The sequence below is a fragment of the Solanum pennellii genome, chromosome 12, assembly GCF_001406875.1.
Source record: "Solanum pennellii chromosome 12, SPENNV200".
Lineage (NCBI taxonomy): Eukaryota > Viridiplantae > Streptophyta > Magnoliopsida > Solanales > Solanaceae > Solanum > Solanum pennellii.
This window is the reverse complement of record NC_028648.1, coordinates 19377027-19399007: the sequence shown is the minus strand read 5'-3', so window position 1 is coordinate 19399007 and position 21981 is coordinate 19377027. Positions and strand designations below refer to the sequence as shown.

Genomic DNA, 21981 nt, shown 5'->3' with positions numbered 1-21981 from the left:
GTAATAACAATAACAATAATAATAATAATAGTAATAATAATAATAGTAATAACAATAATAATATTAATAATAGTAATAACAATAACAATAATAATAATAATAGTAATAATAATAATAGTAATAACAATAATAATATTAATAATAGTAATAACAATAACAATAATAATAATAATAGTAATAATAATAATAGTAATAACAATAATAATATTAATAATAGTAATAACAATAACAATAATAATAATAATAGTAATAATAATAATAGTAATAACAATAATAATATTAATAATAGTAATAACAATAACAATAATAATAATAATAGTAATAATAATAATAGTAATAACAATAATAATATTAATAATAGTAATAACAATAACAATAATAATAATAATAGTAATAATAATAATAGTAATAACAATAATAATATTAATAATAGTAATAACAATAACAATAATAATAATAATAGTAATAATAATAATAATTATTATTATTATTACTATTATTATTATTATTGTTATTGTTATTACTATTATTATTATTACTATTATTATTATTAGTTTTATTATTATTATTATTGTTATTATTATTATTATTATTATTATTATTGTTGTTGTTGTTGTTGTTGTTGTTGTTGTTGTTGTTGTTGTTGATATTGTTGTTTATTATTATTATTATTGTTATTATTATTATTATTATTATTATCATTATTATCATTATCATCATTATCATCATCATTATTATTCTTATTATTTATTTATTTTTGGTAACCAATTCATTAATTACCTGAACCAACATTACAAAACAAGCAGCTATCACAGCCTGCTTAATCAAACAGAAACATCACACTTTTACACCAATACTACTAGCTATACTTCATTTCTTCCTATGGCTAATAATCTTGTTAATGCTAATAGGATATCTTGCTATAATTACATAGGCTATCTTCTTAACTACCTCATCTATCAAGCACTTCTTGTCTTCAAAAATTCTCTTGTTTCTCTCATTCCACACAGCATACACACCTTCAGCTAGAATCATCTTGAATAGTTGAGCTTTTGTAGTCTTCCCTTTCCCATGTTGAATACACCAATGCACAAACTGTACCCAAGTCTTTGGCCTGTTGTTCTGGAAACCAGCCCATGTTAATACTCTTTCCCATACTTCCCCTGCATATTGACACTGTAAGAACATATGATCCAGACTTTCATCCACACTTTTACACAGTACACAAGTTGTATCATGTGCTAATCCCCATTTAGCAAGTCTATCCACTGTAGCTAGCTTCCTATTCATCAGAATCCATAGTGTGAAGTTAGCTTTTGGCCTTGCTGCATTCTTAAACATTAGAGACTTCCAGTCAGGCTGAGTTTGTTCCCCTCTCAGATAATCATAGATTTGTTTAACCATTCCTTTGCCTTCTTTTAGTTGAACTTGATCAACTATTTGTTTGGCATGCATTATTTTCCTGATCATCCAACTAGCTTGTTCTCTCTTCTGCCATTCATTCTCTCAAGTAATATGCATGTATCCATTTGATCCACAGCTTGTCTTCCTTGTTTGCTAAATCCCAACAAAGCTTGGCTATTGCTGCTCTATTCCACACTTGCATGTTTATCAGCCCCATACCACCTTCATTTTTAGGCCTGCAAACTCTCTCCCATGCTATTAGAGCTTTCCTAGTCACCTTTTCTGCTCCACACCATAGATAACTTCTACACATACTTTCTATTAGTTTGATTATCTTAGCTGGAAATAGGAATAGTTGAGCCCAGTATGCTTGAACACCAAAAAAGAATGTCTGAACTAGCTGAGTTCTTCCAGCATATGAAAGCTTCCTAGCTGTCCATGAATTGATTCTTGCCATTATTTTCTCTATGAGGGGGTACCATTGCATCACAGACATCTTCTTGGTTGATAAAGTCACTCCCAAATACTTGAAAGGGAGTTCCTCCATATTGTATCCTAGTTGCTGCACAATCTGATTCTTCACTTCCTGCTGAACCCCTCCACAATATATTGAGCTCTTACTTAGATTTGCTTGCAATCCTGAAGCTTGAGAAAACTGAGCAAAACACAATTGAATAGCTTTAACAGATTTCATATCTCCTCTAGCAAACATTAATAGATCATCTGCAAAACATAGATGAGTAATATCAAGTTTAGAGCATCTAGGATGATACTTGAACTGTTTATCTTCTTTAAGGCCCTTAAGAAGCCTACTAAGATACTCCATAGCTATACCAAATAGGAAGGGAGACATTGGATCTCCTTGCCTCAATCCTTTAGCTGCATCAAAACTCTGAGAAGTCTGTCCATTAACTACTATGGAGTAGTTCACTGTTGTAACACATTTCATTATCCATTTACAAACATCTCTGGGAAGCCTAATCCAAACATTATTTGCTCCAAATAGTCCCACTCCACTGAATCATAAGCTTTCTGCAAATCAATCTTCAGCATGCTTCTAGGGGAAATATGCTTCCTAGTATAAGCTTTAACCAACTCATGAGCAAGCACTATATTATCAGCAATTTTCCTTCCTGGGATATACCCTGCTTGGCTTTCACAAATAACACTCTGAATCACCCCATGCAACCTGTTGGTTAACACTTTAGAAATGATCTTATACATCACAGTACGACAAGCTATAGCCTATACTCTTTCACAGTTGTAGGATTCTGAACTTTTGGTATGAGAGACACTAGAGTACAATTGAAGTCTTTATGAAGATTTCCAGTTGTGAAGAAACTCTTAACAGCTTCAGTGACATCCCCTTTAATAATCTGCCAAGTATGTTTTAAAAAGAAAGCATTGTATCCATCTATCCCTGGAGCTTTATAATTACCTATGGATTTCAAGCCTTCATAGATCTCTTGATCAGTTACTGCAGAACACAATTGTAATCTTTGCTGTTTTGTCAATGTAGGACCTCTCTTCATCACTTGTGCATTAATGGCTGGCAGCTTACCTGTTGAAGATCCCATAAGACTCTTATAGAACATCACAAACTCCTCTTGGATTCCCTGTGGTTCATAAAGCATCTTACCATTTAATGACATAATACTTCTTATTTGTTTCTTTTGAGTTCTCTGTTTAATGACTGAACTGAAATACTTGTTATTTGCATCCCCTAATTGTATCCATTTAATCCTTGATTTCTGTCTCAGAGCACTTTCTTCAATCAACGACCATTTTTCAAGCTTAATCAACAACTCTTTCTCCTTCACAATCAACTCATCAGTAACTTGTTCATTTAGCTGGATTTGAACATTTGCAACCTCTATTCTATCCATATCAATCTGTTTCCCAATATACTTGAACTCTTTCCTATTTAACTGTTTTAGCACATGCTGAAGATCCTTCAATTTACACCACACTTGCTTCATTTTGTTATAACCATACTCTTTTTTTCAGATAGTTTCTACCATTTCCATAAAACTCTCATGCTCAGTCCAAACATTGAAGAATTTAAAGCTACCTTTCCCATGCTGCTGAGTTTTTTGAAGAATTAACACCATAGAGCTATGATCTGATATGCTAGGAATCCCATAGTCTACATTTACATGCCCCCATTTATCCATCCATTCATCATTTCCAAATGCTCTATCTATTCTACTAGAAATTCTATCCTTCCCACACTGTTTGTTAGTCCACGTGTAGTAATTCCCTGTCCACTGCAATTCATTAACCCCCATGTCTCTCACACACTCACCAAAATCTTTTATCTCATTAGTAGTAACAGGCACACCAGCTAATCTATCCTTAGTAGACATTATAGCATTAAAATCCCCTACTATAAGCCAAGGTTGAGAGATACCTTTTGCCATTGTTTCCATTTCATTCCACAAACTTTTTCTCTGTTCAACTGTATTAAAACCATACACTACAGTTAAGATAAACTGGTAGCCTTTACTTCTTTTATTAACCTGACAATGCAACATTTGAGCTGAGCTATTGATCTTCTTGACCTCATACCAGTTATCATCCCATATCAACCAGATCCTTCCATTAGGACTATCACCATAGTTATGTAGAACCTGCCACCCTGGTGCTATTCCTTTAAGAACTGAGCTCACATTTTTACTTTTAACTCTTGTTTCCACTAATCCAGCCAAACTCACTTTATTCTGTAAAAGAAGTTTAATCTCCTTCTGCTTATACCTTTTATTCATACCCCTCACATTCCAAAACAGCCACTTCATCAACAAGTCTTCGGAGCTCCACCTCTATCAATAGATAGTGAAGCCATTTTATTATGCATAAGACTCTCAAATCCATTCCTTGTTGGTATTGGTTTCAGTATAGGAAAGTTAGCCAAGCTCAGTTCCAGCTGTCTATAATCCTGTACTTCCTTATTTTTTGGTGTTTGCTGCTCAAACTCCTTCTCTATCACCTGTTCTTCTTCACGCTCTTCCTTCTGCTTATTCATTTTTGGACTGAGAATGTTCTCTTGACTGTGTTTATCCCTCTTCTCTGGTTCATTCTTCTGTGAGATTGGCCCTTTATATTGCCATGTTTGAGTTACTTTCTTCCATGGCCTTCTTTTCTTTATTGCCTCCTCTTTTGAATCAGCCTCCACTTGACATACATGTCCTAGCTTCTGGCATTTATCATAGTACTAAGACCTCCATTCCAACACTACATCTTGTAGAAATGTCTTCCATTTGGATTCACTACTGCTATTTTCTGGGGTATAGTTTTTGTAATTAACTTCCACAAGTATTCTAGCATATGAGATCCTAGTTTGTTTGGTGGTACATTCATCAGCAAAAATAGGAACTCCAATAGCACTTGCTATCCTACTCAATGAGCCCACTCCCCAACAGTTTAAAGGCAGTTTTGGAAAATTCACCCATAGAGGAATTTCTGTTAGGAACTCACTCCCAAAATCAAATTCAGGACACCATTGTTTAAGGATTATTGGTCGATTGTTGATAGTATAAGGCCCTGAGTATAAGATCTCATTCATGTCACTTATCTTCTGGAATTTGATTAGGTAGTATCCTTCCTCATGAAGAAACACTTCAGGCTTACTCACACTTGACCAATTCATCATTATGTACCTCTTCATAGTATTGTACCCTGGGCATTCTCCAATCACATAAGCAATGAGGGAACACTTCCATTTCTACTCTTCTTCCTGAACCTCTTTCTCTTCAAGCTGCACCACTGCTTGCCCATTAACTACCTGTGGAGTAAAATAGGATAATTGCATTCCATTACTTGCTACACGATTGTTCTTAAACATATTAACCCATGGCTCATTCGCTTCCTTCTTTTGTTCCTGATCAGTACTTGCATTATCTCCATTTATCTTCTCCTCTGAGCTCTTTGTTACTGTTCCATTGCCATCAACGTGGATTTCATCCTCAAACCCTTCCAGATCTGAGTTCCCAAGTACCTCCTCCATAGTTCTTTGAGAATCTAAACTCAATTTCCTAGCTACTTTAGAGCTTTTAGCTACCTCAGCTTCAAAACTTACTTCACCTTTTTTGGCTTGTTCCTGCTTCTGCGATCTCTCTTCTTCCATACAAGCTCCAATTGAGCTACACTCATTCGTAACTGGTGTTTTCCGGCCTCTTCCATGTCCTCTACTTCTTCCCCTCACCATTGTCACCTTCCAGCTCACGTTAAGCTAACGTGCGCTAAGAGCATTTGGGAAGGAGAAGATTTAATTCTTATTATTATTATTATTATTATTATTATTATTATTATTATTATTATTATTATTATTATTATAAGTGTTATTATTATTATTTATTATTATTATTATTATTATTATTACTATTATTAATATTATTATTGTTATTACTATTATTATTATTACTATTATTATTATTAGTTTTATTATTATTATTATTATTGTTATTCTTATTCTTATTCTTATTCTTATTCTTATTCTTCTTCTTATTATTATTGTTATTATTATTATTATTGTTGTTGTTTTAGGGGTTTAACATTCGGGTACGACCCCACCTACGACCCAAGTGACGGTCCATTGGTCACTCAGCGGCCCGTCGACCATGGGCGTCGATTGAACGTGAAGGTTCAGTTGGAAAGGCTTCAAATGGATCTAAGTATCAAACAAAGATACCCCACCAATAATCCTCCTTTGACAAACGGACTATTGGTTGGTCCGTTGGTGGAGACTGTCCCAAAAGCAGTGAAAAATCTGCCAAGTCTTGGGGTGTTTGGTAAATTCACCCCAAGTCTTTTATGACCCTAGGACGTTTAATTTAGGGTTTATTAGATATATTAAAGCGTTATAAACTCTAATACCTGATTTTAGACTCCTCTTCCTAAAACCCAGAACCCCTCTCTCTTAGAAGAATCTCTCAAGTCACCATGGAAGCGAGAAGTCAAGTAGTTCTAAGAGGGCTGTTGATGGTCGTTTATTCATAAAAAATCATTGGCATTTCTTCAATGTGAGGTATGGTATCCATCCTTGAACTCTATTCAATTCAAGGATCCCCTTTCTAAAAGATTTCAAAAAGAGTTTAAAACCCTAGTTTCTTCTATCTTCAAATCTAAATATAGGTCTTGCCTGAAAATGTTTTGAATGACTTAATAATGATGTTTCTAATTTTGGTTGATGATTTTAAGGTTAAAATGGCACGTAAGGTTAAAATGGCACGTAATGTACTTATGAACATGCAAATAGTCTTAATGGTTTTAATTAAAGACCTTGAAAAGGGCTTTACCCTAAGTGGTGGAGAATGAATGTTGATTAAAATGGCACGTAATGTACTTAGTCCAAGAGAATCCTCAAGGGTCACTAAGTGGGAGTGTAGTATGGGATGCTACTCCCACACTGCACTTAGTAAAACTTAACAAGTATCTTTGGAGTAAGTTAGTGTGGTCCTGTCCCTCATAGTGTCATGAGATCTTGTTAAAGTTGCTTGAAAGGTGCATTATTCAAATTCTAAGCATGTGACATAGTGTAGTTTTGAATGCACTGTAAGTAAGTCCAAATTTTGAGGAATTTGCATTTTTCATGAATTATCATTTCAATGTGTTATGAAATGATTTTATATGGTTTTATAGTTCATATAATCATGTCATCTCGATGAATTAGTCAAAGAATGAATTTTTGAAATATTTGACATGCTTAGAAGTGACAAAGTGAATGCTCACTGTAAAAAATTTCACATTTTTGAAGAAAACTGTTTTGTCTTAATTTTAAGTTTCAGTGTTTGCAAAAGTTTGTATATGAGAATGTTTAATGTTGGATAAGTTAGTTCCTCCATAAGTGAAGTATAAGAGAAAATTTTTAAATGTGAAAGTTTTGTTGAAGTGCTTATGTTGCTAGTGTTTAAAAATGTGAAATAATGCTCCTTGCTAATTGATGCTTTATTTTGAGTGTGTTGATCATGATTGTAATGTGTTATGTGATGCTAAGTGAGTCCTTGTTGCTCTTAAGGTTTAGTGTCATTCGAGGACGAATGTTGTTCTAAGTGGAGGAGAATGTAACGCCCTAAAACGAACTAAGGTGAACTAGATCCTCATGAGTGTTTCTTGAGTTAATTTGAAGTTATAATGATTTAATTTAGTGTTCTTAGGCAGTGTATGAAGCTTGGTTAACTTTGGAGGTTAAACGTCCATGACGTTCGGAAGGTGTGCCTTAGATAGCGCTTGTGTGTCTTGATGTGTTTGAGTGAGTTTTACGTGTTCATTTTGCTTGAATTTGATGTGGGACATCATAAGACCTAGACGAATATGTTTAGGGATTTAACATTTGGGTACGACCCCACCTAGGACCCACTAGGGGCCCTAGAAGAGGACCCCACCTCTTGGCAACAAGCTGCCGAAACAGTGACCAAATAACGACCGAAGGGACGATCTGTTGTTAACCAACTGCCCTTTGACCATGGGCATCGATTGGACCTGAAGGTTCAGTTGGACAGGATCCAAATTGATCTAAGTCTCAACCAGCGAGACCCCACCAACGGTCCGTCCTTTGACAAACGGTCCGTTGGTGGAGACTGTCCCAAAAGCAATGAAAAATCTGCCAAGTCTTGGGGTATTTGATAAATTCACCCCAAGTCTTTTATGACCCTAGGATGTTTATTTTAGGGTTTATTAGATATATTAAAGTGTTCTAAACCCTAAGACCTAGTTTTAGACTCCTCTTCCTAAAACCCAAAATCCCTCTCTCTTAGAAGACTCTCTCAAGTCACCATGGAATCTAGAAGTCAAGAAGTTCTAGGAGGTTTGTTGATGGTCGTTTCTTCATCAAAAATCATTGGTATTTCTTCAATTTGAGGTATCTCTCTTCCATTCATGGAACCCCTTTGTAAAATATTTCAAAAAGAGTTTACAGCCCTAATTTCTTCTATCTTAAAATCTAGATATGGGTATTGCATGAAATAGTTTTGAATGACTTAATAATGATGTTTCTAATGTTAGTTGATGAATTTAAGTTTAACATTTCAATGAAATCATGTTAAAGCTTTTCATCTAATGTTGGCTTAAGAAATGGGTTAAATGAGCTTAGTTTTGTGATCTTTCAACTTTGGTTTACTTATGTTGTTATTGATGTTTAGCTACTGCCCTAAGGGCTAATTTATGATGAATTATTGAATAAAATGAAATAGGTGATGGAATCTTGGGTTAAAGGGTAAGTTGGTTATGTTGATTAGGCTTTAGTTATAAAATACTCTAGAGTACTATGGTCCACCTTCTTGGTGGCGGTGTTTACTTGAATTGTATGAAAGTGAAGTTACTAGTTTATTGTGAATGAGGTTATTAAGGCTTGTTATGTGAAGTAAGATGATAAATATGTCATTCTTGTTAAATGTGTCGTATGAAGTGATTATGTTAAGTAGACTAGAGCGTATGCTTGAATGAAGTTATTCTTGTTAATTGTTTGATGAAGCATGTTATGAGAAGTATGTTAAGGATTATGTATAAAGGAATTATATGATTATGTGAATCATGTAAAGTGTGTGATGTGATGAATGAAGGTCTAAGCATGTATAGAAGTTAAATGTAAATGAAATGAAGCTTATGTTCAAGGTGTGCTCACATGTATACACACACTCACACTTGAATGAATGAATGAAGCTAAGTTAAGACTTAAAGGGGAGTTTTGGGGTGAACACTCTTCGTAAGTTGAGATGAAGTGTTTAGTAGCAACCCTACTACATCCCATGAGCTTTCTAAGATAGATTAGAGGATGAATGCCCTTCGTAAGTTGAGATGTGGTGTTCACTAGTTATCCTCAACCTATAGTCTATAATGTTTAGAATCCGTGGGAAGTTATGCCTAGAACCAAGAGGATATGAAGAAGAGGTGGTTACACTTCGTGAGTTGTGATGTCGTATTCCAATGTACCTTTTGAGATGAGTACTCCTCGTTAGTAGAAAATGAGCTAATTAGTAGCAATCTCCTTATCCCTTAACTATGAGCCTGCATAGGTGTAGCTATTGGGAAGCCATGTAAAACGCTAAGAGAATGACCTCATTCTAGGCAAGTGAGGATCCTTCATCCGATAAGGTTAATATCGGGATTCCATTTCTAGATCTCATGGTCTATGTCGGTTAAGCTACCTCCCACAAAAGCAATGAATGTACTAAGTCTTCTAAAGGAGTTTTCTACTTAGGGTAGGTAGTGGAATGAGACGCTATTTATCCATTTCACTAGAAAATCAATCTGAAAGGGGAGTCATTGTGATTCTTATTTGAATTGAATGAACTAAGTCTTCTAAAACAACGTACTACTTAGGGTAGGTGGGTGTATGGGACGCTATCGATCCATTGCATTAAGTAAGACCTTCCAAAAGGAAAGACATGGTGCCAAACCTTCTAAAAGAGTAAGCTACTTAGGGTAGGTGGTGGTATAGGACTCCATATACTCATTGCAGTAAGTATTCATTCCGAAAGGGAAGACTTTGGTGGTTTGTTGGCTGTTTTTTCTAGTGTCTTGTCATTGAGTGGGGGCTTGTTTTCCTGAGGTGAGTAAGACAAAAGAGGGTAGTCTTGGGGATCATTTTGGTGTGTATTGAAGGAGGCATATGCGTACTTTCTTCATGTCTTACCTTGGTGAATCTTAGGATAATACTTAGTTAGAGAAACTCCTATGGAAATGAGTTCACTTCCTCTTTACTTGGCTTTAGAAGTTCACTCCTTAAAATAGGATGAATTCATTGTAATGTTTTAAATTGTTCACTGTAATGTAAAGATGAGCTTACTGTGATAATATGGAAGTTACTAAAAAGTTTTCTTTGGGTTTAAAATTTGGAAATTCTTCTCCAAGTGTTAAATGATTATTCTTATGATGTTTTACTTCTATATTCTTGAATGTTTTATTGAATGGCATGAAATTTTATTTTACTAAAATGTTCCTTTTTGCATGTTTTTGCATATGTCATACTTAGTACATTATATGTACTAAATCCATACTTTTCTATGCTATCTAAGTATAGGTTTTGAAAGAAAGGTTGAAGTCTAGAAGGCAAAGCTTGGGAAAGTTCCTCTCAAGACAAAGTGTGTCCTTATATATTCGAGGGCATAATTTCTATCTTATTATTTCTTTATGTTATGTCTTATTATGTATCTCTTTCAAATGTAAAGGGTCGTGTACCTAAGTTTATTATGTCGTGTCTTAAGTTGGCTTGTGACGATGAGATTTCTTAAGTATTTATGAAAGATTTCCTTTTTATATCAAATGTCTTGAAAAGCTTTAAATTCAGCACTACTTTTCATGTCTTATGTAATGAACATTAGTAAAAGGGCTTGTACAAGACCTTAAAGGGTCAAGTACGCCCAGTCACAAAACGAGGGTTCTCCCTAACTTCTAGGGGGTACTTTCGGGTCGTGACAGACTTGGTATCAAAGCATAAGATTATGGGAAATAGTTTAGGGTCTAAAAAGTCTCACAAGACACGTCTAGTAGTATCTTGGTCATTGGTGTGAGTCGCGACACATCCATGGACAAGAGGCTATAGGACTTAGAGATTCACTTTCTTCATTACTCTTGAATTGTGCCATAGAACTTAACTCCATAAGGCCTCTCTCTTATGTTCCCTTTGTTCGGTGGATTCTAGGTATGATTGCTTGGAAGGGGAGGTGTTTCTAAGTTTGAGGGAGAGAAAAGGTGAGTTTTCATGTTATGATGGTTTTCTGGCTAAAAGAGTAGATATGAAGGTAAGTTTTAAAATTTTTGATGGGATGCCAATTATGGCTAGGTGTGATTTATGAGATTGGAAGTGTTGTGAGGAGAAACTTTGTGGTGATGTAGTTCTAAGCATGGTAAGAATGATAATGATTTAATAAAGTGCCTTTGAGAGCAAATAAGTTATCATGTGATTATGTGCAATGATGGTAGAAATTCTTGAAGGTGTAAATATAACACCTTGAAAATCCAAGACTCATTGTAAATCCTAATATAGGTGTCATAAAGTCTAGAAACTGTTTCTAAGTCTATTTTTAATGAATATAGGTCATTTAGGATATTTAAGAACCAAAATGTCCAAAACATCCGAGAAGTTGGTTCAAAGGGATCATAGTGTGTCTTAGCCTACTTGACTTAGTTTTGGGAGTCGAAATTGTACGTACGTTGGTGGAAAGGTAGATAATAGGTGTTGGAGTTGTTTCGTGGTTGAAACGTCCTAGTACGACTCCCCAAGGACCAACCAAGGGCCCTTGAGGAGGACCCCTGCAGTTTGATGCAACACTGCCTAGAAGTGTGCATCAGAGGGCAGACGAAGTCCCGTGTGTGGATCGACGGGGTGTCGATTCCACCGTCGTCCCACAATTATGCTGGTGGAGTAGGTCCCTTCACTTGCACAGTACCTGGAATCATCTCGTGTGTGGATCAACGGGGCGTCAATTCCACCGTCATCCCACACTCAGAAAAATGAAGAAAATCCCTTCCTACACCAGTCTCTAACCGAACTTACGAATGTGCATCACAGACCATCAATGGACCAACAGTCCATCGATCGAGGTCTCGTCGATGGGGTCTGAAAATTCCTCCAAGTTTTAAATTAATTTTATTTAATTAATTAAGTGGTTTAGGGGTAATTCGAGATAAAATAAAGACTAATTAAGTTGATTTAGTCCCATTATAAATACCCTCAACTCTCATTAACCTAAAGACAACTCTCAAAATAAACTCTCTTCCTTCTCTCTTATTTCTCTCTCTACATGAACTCACCATTGAAGGCTAGCAAGAACAAGGGTTTAGAAGTCGGCAAAGGGTGTATTCTTCATCAAATTGTTGAGAAACATTAAGGTATGGGTTTTATATACCTTTGAGATCCTTTCCTCAAAGGGTTCCTTCAAAATAGATTTCAAAAAGTTGAGTTTATTTATGGGTTTCATCCAATTACGAAATTGAAGTTATGGATTGAGTTGTTAATGAACTCTTATGGTTATATGGAGTAGATTAACATGTAATTTTAACTTTTTTTTGGTAATTGTTGATGGTTTGGTCTAAATTGAAGAATATGATCCTCTATCCCTAACCCTAGGTAGTGATCTTGACATATATTGTATTGTGATCATTCAAGTGAGTTGGTTTTTGATTTGATTACTATCCTATGGTTCTATTATAATTAAGTTAAGATTAATTATCGGCCTATCATGCTAGTTCTTGAGATGTGATTTAGGTTATGGATTATAATGTGAAATTAGCCTATGTACCTTGTCTCACGTTGTGATCTAAAGATGAATTGCGTTATAGAGATGCAATTGGCCTTGTTATCTTATTGGTTATCATGGTGTGATGATGTTATTCCCCAAGTTTGGTTGAATTATGGTTTGATGGTAAGACCTTGATGATAGACTATGAGGAAGAATTGGTAAGTCTTAGAAATTATCTTTACTTCCAGTTGTGATTAATTGTTGTTAAGTCATGATACTACATTGGAGTATGCCTCATACTAGGATTATAGGGTGGTATGATGTTGAATTGAAATGTCTTGACTATGTTGTGAGGTTGATCAGGGTGTATGTTCTATAAGGATGGTGAAAACTATCAATGTGTCTTAATATATGTTGAAATGCTCAAGTGTTAACCTAACTTATATGAATTGTGATGAAAGGACTTATACTCATACAATTCGTATTGAGCTATTGATGATAATGATTATACAAGGTGGAGACCCTATGATTTAAACTAAGTTATGATTGTCAATAAACACTCAAAGACATTTCAATAAAGGGATCTAGCTTAGCACCGAGTGATCTTGTAGGTGAGGGAATGAACTTTGCTAAGTATGGAAAGGAGGGTTCACTACGGCCGTCATGGGGTGGATAGCCTCATGACCCAATATAGGGTGTAATGTTGATATTTCCATGGTCTCCCAAGCTCCATAAACTATGTTGCCACCATAGGATACTAGTTAATGGATCCACCTAGAAAACTATGTTTATGTTATGTTTTACCTTGGCTGGTAGACCACCTTCCATCGATGTAAGTTCTTATGACACCAGATTTCAAATTTAGCTCATGTGTTCTATGTCGGTTAAAGCGAGTGGTCCCTAAACTAAAATGAAGGAATGAAGTATAGACTAACTAAAGTGACTTGAGGGGTTTGACTTAGCCTAGGTAGTGGTATGGGACTCTACCTATGCTTTGCACTAGTTTGATTTGATGGGAGCTTTGAGAAGTTAATATTATGTATATGGATGGTGTTAAATGTAACTGTTTTAATATGACGATTATGATGCTTATGAACATGCAAATGTAAGTTAGTGTGGTGGAGAATGAATGTTGATTAAAATGGCACGTAATGTACTTAGTCCAAGAGAATCCTCAAGGGTCACTAACTGGGAGTGGTAGTATGGGATGCTACTCTCACATTGCACTTAGTGAAACTTAACAAGTCTCTTTGGAGTAAGTTAGTGTGGTCTTTTCAATCATAGTGTCATGACATCTTGTTAAAGTTGCTTGAAAGGTGCATTATTCAATTTTTAAGCATGTGACACAGTGTAGTTTTGAATTCACTGTAAGTAAGTCCAAATTTTGAGGAATTTTCATTTTTCATGAATTATGGTTTCAATGTGTTATGAAATTAATTTATATGGTTTTATAGTTCATATGATCAGGTCCTCTCGATGAATTACTCAAACAATGAATTTTTGAAATATTTGACATGCTTAGCAGTGACACAGTGAATGCTCACTGTAAAACTTCTCATTTTTGAAGAAAATTGTTTTGTCTTGAATTTAAGTTTCAATGTTTGCAAAAGTTTGTATATAAGAACGTTTAATGTTGGAGAAGGTATTTCCTTCATAAGTGAAGGATAAGAGAATTTTTAAATGTGAAAGTTTTGTTAAAGTGCTTATGTTGCTAGTGTTTGAAAATGTGAAATGATGCTCCTTGCTAATTGATGCTTTGATTTTGAGTGTTTTGATCATGATTGTAATGTGTTATGTGATGCTAGGTGAGTCCTTGTTGCTCTTAAGGTTTTAGTGTCATTTGAGGACGAATGTTGTTCTAAGTGGGGGAGAATGTAACGCCCTAAAATGAACTAAGGTGAACTAGATTCTCATAAGTGTTTCCTGAGTTAATTTGAAGTTATAATGAGTTTTACGTTAGTGCTCTTACGCAGTGTGTCAAGTTTGGTTTAGTTTGTAGGTCAAACATCCATGACGTTCGGAAGGTGTGCCTTAGATAGCGCATGTGTGTCTTGATGTGTTTGAATTAGTTTTACATGTTCATTTTGCTTCAAATTGATGTGGGATATTCCTAAGACCTAGATGAATATGTTTAGGGATTTAACGTTTGGGTACGACCCCACCTAGGACCCACTACGGCCCTAGAAGAGGTCCCCACCTCTTGGCAACAAGCTACCAAAACAGTGACCAAACGACGACCCAAGGGACGATCCGTGGTCAACCAACGGCCCGTCGACCATGGGCATCGATTGGACCTGAAGGTTCAGTTGGACAGGCTCCAAATGGATCTAAGTCTCAACCAACGAGACCCCACCAACTGTCCGTCCTTTGACAAATGGTCCGTTGGTTAGTCCATTGGTGGAGACTGTCCCAAAAGTAGTGAAAAATCTGCCAAGTCTTGGGGTATTTGATAAATTCACCCCAAGTCTTTTATGACCCTAGGACGTTTGTTTTAGGGTTTATTAGATATATTAAAGTGTTCTAAACCCTAGACCTAATTTTAGACTACTCTTCCTAAAACCCAAAACCCCTCTCTCTTAGAAGACTCTCTCAAGTCACCATGAAATCTAGAAGTCAAGAAGTTCTAGGAGGGCTGTTGATGGTCGTTTCTTCATCAAAAATCATTGGTATTTCTTCAATATGAGGTATCTCTCTTCCGTTCAAGGAACCCCTCTCTAAAATAGTTCAAAAAGAGTTTACAACCCTAGTTTCTTCTATCTTAAAATCTAGATATGGGTGTTGCATGAAAACGTTTTGAATGACTTAATAATGATGTTTCTAATGTTAGTTGATGAGTTTAAGGTTAACACTTCAATGAAATCATGTTAAAGCTTTTCATCTAATGATGGCTTAAGAAATGGGTTAAATGATCTTAGTTTTGTAATCTTTGAACTTTGATTTACTTATATTGTTATTGATGTTTAGCTACTACCCTAAGGTCTAATTTATGATGAATTATTGAATAAAATGATACAGGCGATGGAAGCTTGTATTAAAGGGTAAGTTGGTTATGTTGATTATGCTTTAGTTATAAAATGCTCTTGAGTAGTATGGTCCACCTTCTTGGTGGCGGTGTTTACTTGAATTGTGTGAATGTGAAGTTATTAGTTTATTGTGAATGAGGATATTAAGGCTTGTTATGTGAAGTAAGATTATAAGTATGTCATTCTTGTTAAATGTGCCTTATGAAGTGATTATGTGAAGTAGACTAGACTGTATGCTTGAATGAAGTTATTCTTGTTAACTGTTTGATGAAACATGTTATGAGAAGTATGTTAAGGATTATGTATAAAGGACTTATATGATTATGTGAAGCATGTAAAGTGTGTGATGTGATGAATGAAGGTCTAAGCATGTATAGAAGTTAAATGTAAATGAAATGAAGCTTATGTTCAAGGTGTGCTCACATGTACACACACTCACACTTGAATGAATGAATGAAGCAAAGTTAAGTCCTAAAGGGGAGTTTTGGGGTGAACACTCTTCGTGAGTTGAGATGAAGTGTTTAGTAGCAACCCCACTACATCCCATGAGCTTTCTAAGATAGTTTGGAGGATGAATGCCCTTCGTGAGTTGAGATGTAGTGTTCACTAGTTATCCTTAACCTGTAGTTTATAATTTTTAGAATACGTGGGAAGTTATGCCTAGCACCAAGAGTATATGAAGAAGAGGTGGTTACACTTCGTGAGTTGAGATGTTTTATTCCAATGTACCTTTTGAGATGAGTACTCCTCGTTAGTAGAGAATGAGCTACTTAGTAGCAATCTCCTTATTCCTTAACTATGCGCCCGCATAGGTGTAGCTATTGGGAAAGCCATGTAAAAGCTAAGAGAATGACCTCATTCTAGGCAAGTGAGGATCCCTCATCTGATAGGGGTTAATATCGGGATTCCATGTCTAGCTCTCATGGTCTATGTCGGTTAATCTAACTCCCACAAAAGCAATGAATGTGCTAAGTCTTCTAAAGGAGTGTTCTACTTAGGGTATCTAGTAGAATGGGACGCTATTTATCCATTCCACTAGGTAAGCAATCTGAAGGGGAAGTCTTGGTAAGTCTTATTTGAATTGAATGAACTAAGTCTTCTAAAAGAACGTACTACCTAGGGTAGGTGGTGGTATGGGATTCTATCTATCCATTGCACTAAGTAGGACCTTCCGAAAGGGAAGACTTGGTGCCAAACCTTCTAAAAGAGTAAGCTACTTAGGGTAGGTGGTGGTACGGGGCGCCATATACTCATTGCACTAAATAGGCATTCCGAAAGGGAAGACTTTGGTGGTTTGTTGGGGTTTTCTAGTGTCTTGTCATTGAGTGAGGGCTTGTTTTCCGAGGTGAGTAAGCCATAAGAGGATAGTCTTGAGGATCGCTTTGGTGTGTATTGAAGCAGGCATATGTGTACTTCTTCATGTCTTACCTTGGCGAGTCTTAGGATAATCCTTAGTTAGGGAAACTCCTACGGAAATGAGTTCACTTCCTCTTTACTTGGTTTAGAAGTTCACTCCTTAGAATAGGATGAATTCACTATAATGTTATAAATGGTTCACTGTAATGTCAAGATGAGCTTACTGTAATAATTTGGAAGTTACTGTAAAGTTTTCTTTGGGTTAAAATTATGAAAATTTTTCTCTGAAGTGTTACAAATGATGATTCTTATGATATTTTGCTTTTATATTCTTGAATGTTTTACTAAAATGGCATGAAATGTTATTTTACTAAAATGTCTCTTTTTGCATGTTTTTGCATATGCCATACTTAGTACATTATTTGTACGAACCTTATACTTTTCTATACTATCTGAGTATATGTTTTGGATGCAAGGTTGAAGTCTAGCAGGCAAAGTTTGGGAAAGTTCCTCTTAAGACAAAGTATGTCCTCATATATTCGAGGGCATAATTTTTATCTTCTTAGTTTCTTTATGTTAAGACTTTATGTATCTCTTTCAAATGTAAAGGGTCGTGTCCCTAAGTTTATTATGTCGTGTCTTAAGTTGGCTTGTGATGATGAGATTTTTTAAGTATTTATGAAAGATTTTCTTTTTATATCAAATGTCTTGAAAAGTTCTAAATTCCGCACTACTTTTCATGTCTTATGTAATGAACGATAGTAAAAGGGCTTGTACAAGACCCCAAAGAGTCGAGTACGCCCGGTCACGAAACGAGGGTTCTTCCTAACTTCTAGGGGGTACTTTCGGGTCAAGACATATCAGCCCTAAAATACTCCCAGCCTCCACCTTTCGGCTCAAAAATACCCTAGATGTTAATCCTTTTGCTCATATTTTCCCTTATTTTTAATAGGTCCCTTAAAGTAAAATTATTTAATATTTATTTATTATATTGCTTAATGTGATTGGTCCAAATTTAAACCCTTCTCAAATAAATAATAAAATGATATTTTTAAAAATTCTATTTTTCTATAAAACCACTTATGATTCATAATTTTACCCGATACACTTAGAAATAATATTGAAAAAGTAATTAATTTCATGATATATTCCTACTGACCTATTTTAAATCAACCCCAATTTATTATAACGTAACTCAACTCATAAATGGGGATCCAACTAAAATCCATACTTACCCCTACTAATTGTCCATCTAAGAAAATTATTGTTTTCATTAATATAAAATTTCTCCAATTATCCAAATGTCTTGTTCATTTTTTTTAATTCCTATTTGTAATCTATTATTCTTAATTAGGATATCCGTGACTCAAACATGAAATGAATTCAAATATTTATACTCTTTTAATGATTATTATTGTCATGATGGAATGAGTGGGGATAAGAGAAATCATTGTTTTTATTCTTTTATTTTTAATTTTGGGTACACAAAAAAGAAAAATGTAATATTTGTACATATTTGCTTAATTAGGTCATCTTTTACTTAACTATTATTTGTATATGAATTCGTCATTTTTCTCCTTTTTGTCAATCTTGTTTATGATAAGTTTTTTTAAAACTGATGGACAAGATCCAAATAGAAAAAAAATGGAAGAGATAGGAAGTGAAGGGCCGGGAGGAAGGAGTATACAGAGTAGATGCCTAATCTTTCTAAAATTTTATATTTACTATAAATACAAAATGAAGTCAATCATGTGAGCTTGTATATTACGTAATTTCAAATTATTTTAACGGAAAAAAAAACGTAAAATGCCCTAAAACTATGAGATTTGATATAATATTTCCCTCTATCCACCTAATGAGTATGATCCATTCAACATAAGTGTATTTTTGAGCCGAAAGGTGGACGTCAGGGGTGTTTTAGGGCCGATAAGTGGATGGAGGATAATTTTGTATCAATTCAAATACTTGAGGGACATTTTAGTCCATTCCACATTTATATTTTATATCATATTACATTTATTTAAATATTTATATTACAATATTTATTAAAATCATACATCTTTTCTGATAAGACACGCATGTTGGTACTATCATTGTTGGCTATAATTAGAGGAGTTCCCTCACACTTTTAACCTACTAATTTTAATACCTCATGTAGTACATATTTTATATTGGGAAAATACATCAAATCTCCCTTGAATTTGGCAGCAAAACTTACTTTAGTACTTTAATTATATGAGCCTTTAAATACCCCCTTAACAATTCTGAACTAATTAAATATCACCCTAAGAGCTGACGTGGCAAAGTGAGTGTACTCACTCTCCTCAAAGCGCTTGAAATAATTAAAAAAAATAAAAATTGAAAGGTAAAATCATACACATGACATTTGTTTATTGGCCAATATCTAACTTATAATATTTAAAAAAATTTACTAGTTAAAGTTAAAAAAATGTGAAATTTCTTGTTTAGAAATAAATGAAATTTGTGGGTTCAATTATTTTACAAAAATATCTAATTTTTTTGTTCTCTCTTTATTTTGTTGTCTTCCCCATTGAAGCATTCCTTATACATTTCTTCTTTCATATTAAAATTGTTCATTCATCTTCATCCCTCACATCACTCGTCCTTCATTAATCACAAAAAGTCAACACCCGATTCATATTATTGAATGCAAACTTTCTTGAATTTTAAGTAACACATTTTGAATTCTATTAGTTGTGATGCAAAAAAATTGTGGGTCTATCAACTTTTTTACACAATCTTCATTTTTCATTTAAGTTGTTAAAAAAAAAATAATTTTTAAAAAATATTATTCTTTAATGGAAAAATTTGTGGGAGAGAGACGGTTCGTAGAAGAAAAAGTAAGTGTTTGATGAATGTTGAAGAAGAAAACAACCATTGAAGACTAAAAATTTGGGAAAGAGCGTTGAAAATAGTGAAAATCAACAAGAGGGGGGGGGGGTTAGAAGAGAAGGGGTTGAAGAAGATGTGACAATTTTAATTTTACAATGTATTTTTAATTAATTGATTAGTGTACTGAGTTTAAGAAAACAAAAAAAGTGAATAACCAAAAAAATTAAAAATTAATGCCGTTGTGCTTACATGCCTGTGACATGGTGCTTACATGGCGTCGACGGGGTAGGTGAAAATGGTATTCTACTCTCAGGGTTGTATATGATACAGTTCAATGATGTTAAGGGGGTAGTTAAATGCATTGATATAATTATAGTACTAAAGTAAGTTTTGCTGCCAAGTTTAGGGGGATTTGATGTATTTCCTTTTTATATTTATTTATAATATAAAATATAACAAAAGAAGACACTTCTTCAAGTACAAGGATTGTGACTTTTCCAAAGAGTTGTAAGTTTTTCAAAGAGTTGTGATTTTTCTGATGGATTGTTACTTTTCCAAAGAGTCATGACTTTTTTCGAAGAATTGTGACTTTTCCAAAGAGATGTGATATTTCTGATAAGACACAATAAACACTTGTTGATACTACCCTTTGTTGACTATAAGTAGAAGAATTCTTTCACATATTTAAACCATCATTTTTCGATTCTTCATCTTCTTAACACCCAATTTAGTACATATTCTATATTTCATGATATATTTTTTCTAAGAAGCTTTATGGACTAAAAGATAAAATCTTACACAATATTGAATAAAACATTAACGTATGTTGTCAGACTAAGTGATGAAAATTGAAAAATTCATAAAAAAAAAGTAGGTACGAACCAAAAAATTATCATAATTAAGTTAAAATTTTTAATAACTGAGCAATTGAAATAATTTCTTTTGACTTGTTGAATGGAGGAAAAAACTATAAGGAGATTATAGTATTGTTTAATTATTTTTTCGGTCAAGATCCAAAGCAGTCTTCTAAGGAATTGAAGAAATTCCACAAAATTAGGGATGATACAAGAAGGTATGATTTTTGCCTAGTTTTTATATGTAGTTCTTGAAGAGACGCAACCGAATGGATATAATAGTCTGAAGGGACACAAGAATTAAAGTAGCGGGCCAGTTTAAAGGTAAAAAAATAAAATAGAGATAAAAAAACCGCAAAGTACAAAGGAAAACACAAAAGTAAATTCATGAATTGTAAAGGTGTCATGTAGGCGGACCTAAGTTTCTATTTTATAAATATTTACGATAATATAAGATTTGCTAGTACAAATATAAAACATAAAATCAAATAATTAAATAAAATTATTTAAGAGATTTTTATTTATTTTTAAATAGATTAATCTCATGATAATAAATTGTATGTCTTACAAATACCACCAAATAAAAGATATTAGTAATACATAATATCATAACATGTAAGGTAGGGTGCAAACTAATTATACATAGAACCAAAATTCCGACTAGATATTGTACTAAATAATAATAGGAAAATTTTTCTAAATGTCAATATTTTAACATTTAAGAGGGCTCATTAGCAACACTTTCAATATTTAGTAGAAATGTCAAATTTTAGTTTGTTATGTATCTTATTTATGTTTTTATTATTTGTTTTTATTTAAAGAATATAATTATTTAATAACAAAAGGGAGAAAATCAAGTGAGAGAGTATTTCAAAAAAAAGTAAGGATCGCTTAATTTTCTCATCAGTTACATTTTCAAATAAAATTTAAACTTTGTTCTTTTTTTTTTCCCTTTTTTTTTCCTTTTTAAAATTATATTCATTCCACAATATATTCTATTTATATTCATTATAGTTTTTTTATTAGTTTGTATTCATTTCAATACGTATGTCAAATATATCTATATAGACATTTAAGAAATATATTTGTATTCATATATTTTTTTTCCCTCTGTAGTTATTTTTTTTTAAAATCTTGTATGATTCATTTCAATATGTATTTTATTTGTAATTCTACTTATTCTAGTTTTTATTCACAAATTTGTATAATAATATATAAAATACAAAAAAATAGTATGATGAAAAATTGAGAAGGAAATATAAAATTGAAATGAAATAATTGAATATTTGGTGTAATTATTCTTAAATAAAATAC

At 33.7% G+C, this 21981-nt stretch overlaps 1 protein-coding gene across 1 annotated transcript; it reads right to left on the bottom strand.

Annotated features, from left to right (window-relative positions):
• Positions 1 to 747: 747 nt before the first annotated feature.
• Positions 748 to 1455, bottom strand: LOC107006137. The gene is made up of 2 exons (XM_015204768.1): positions 952 to 1455; positions 748 to 816 (listed from the first exon to the last, which is right to left on the bottom strand). Exons 1-2 carry the CDS (start codon positions 1453 to 1455, stop codon positions 748 to 750), a joined length of 573 nt encoding a protein of 190 aa, XP_015060254.1.
• Between the last annotated feature and the right edge of the window lie 20526 nt (positions 1456 to 21981).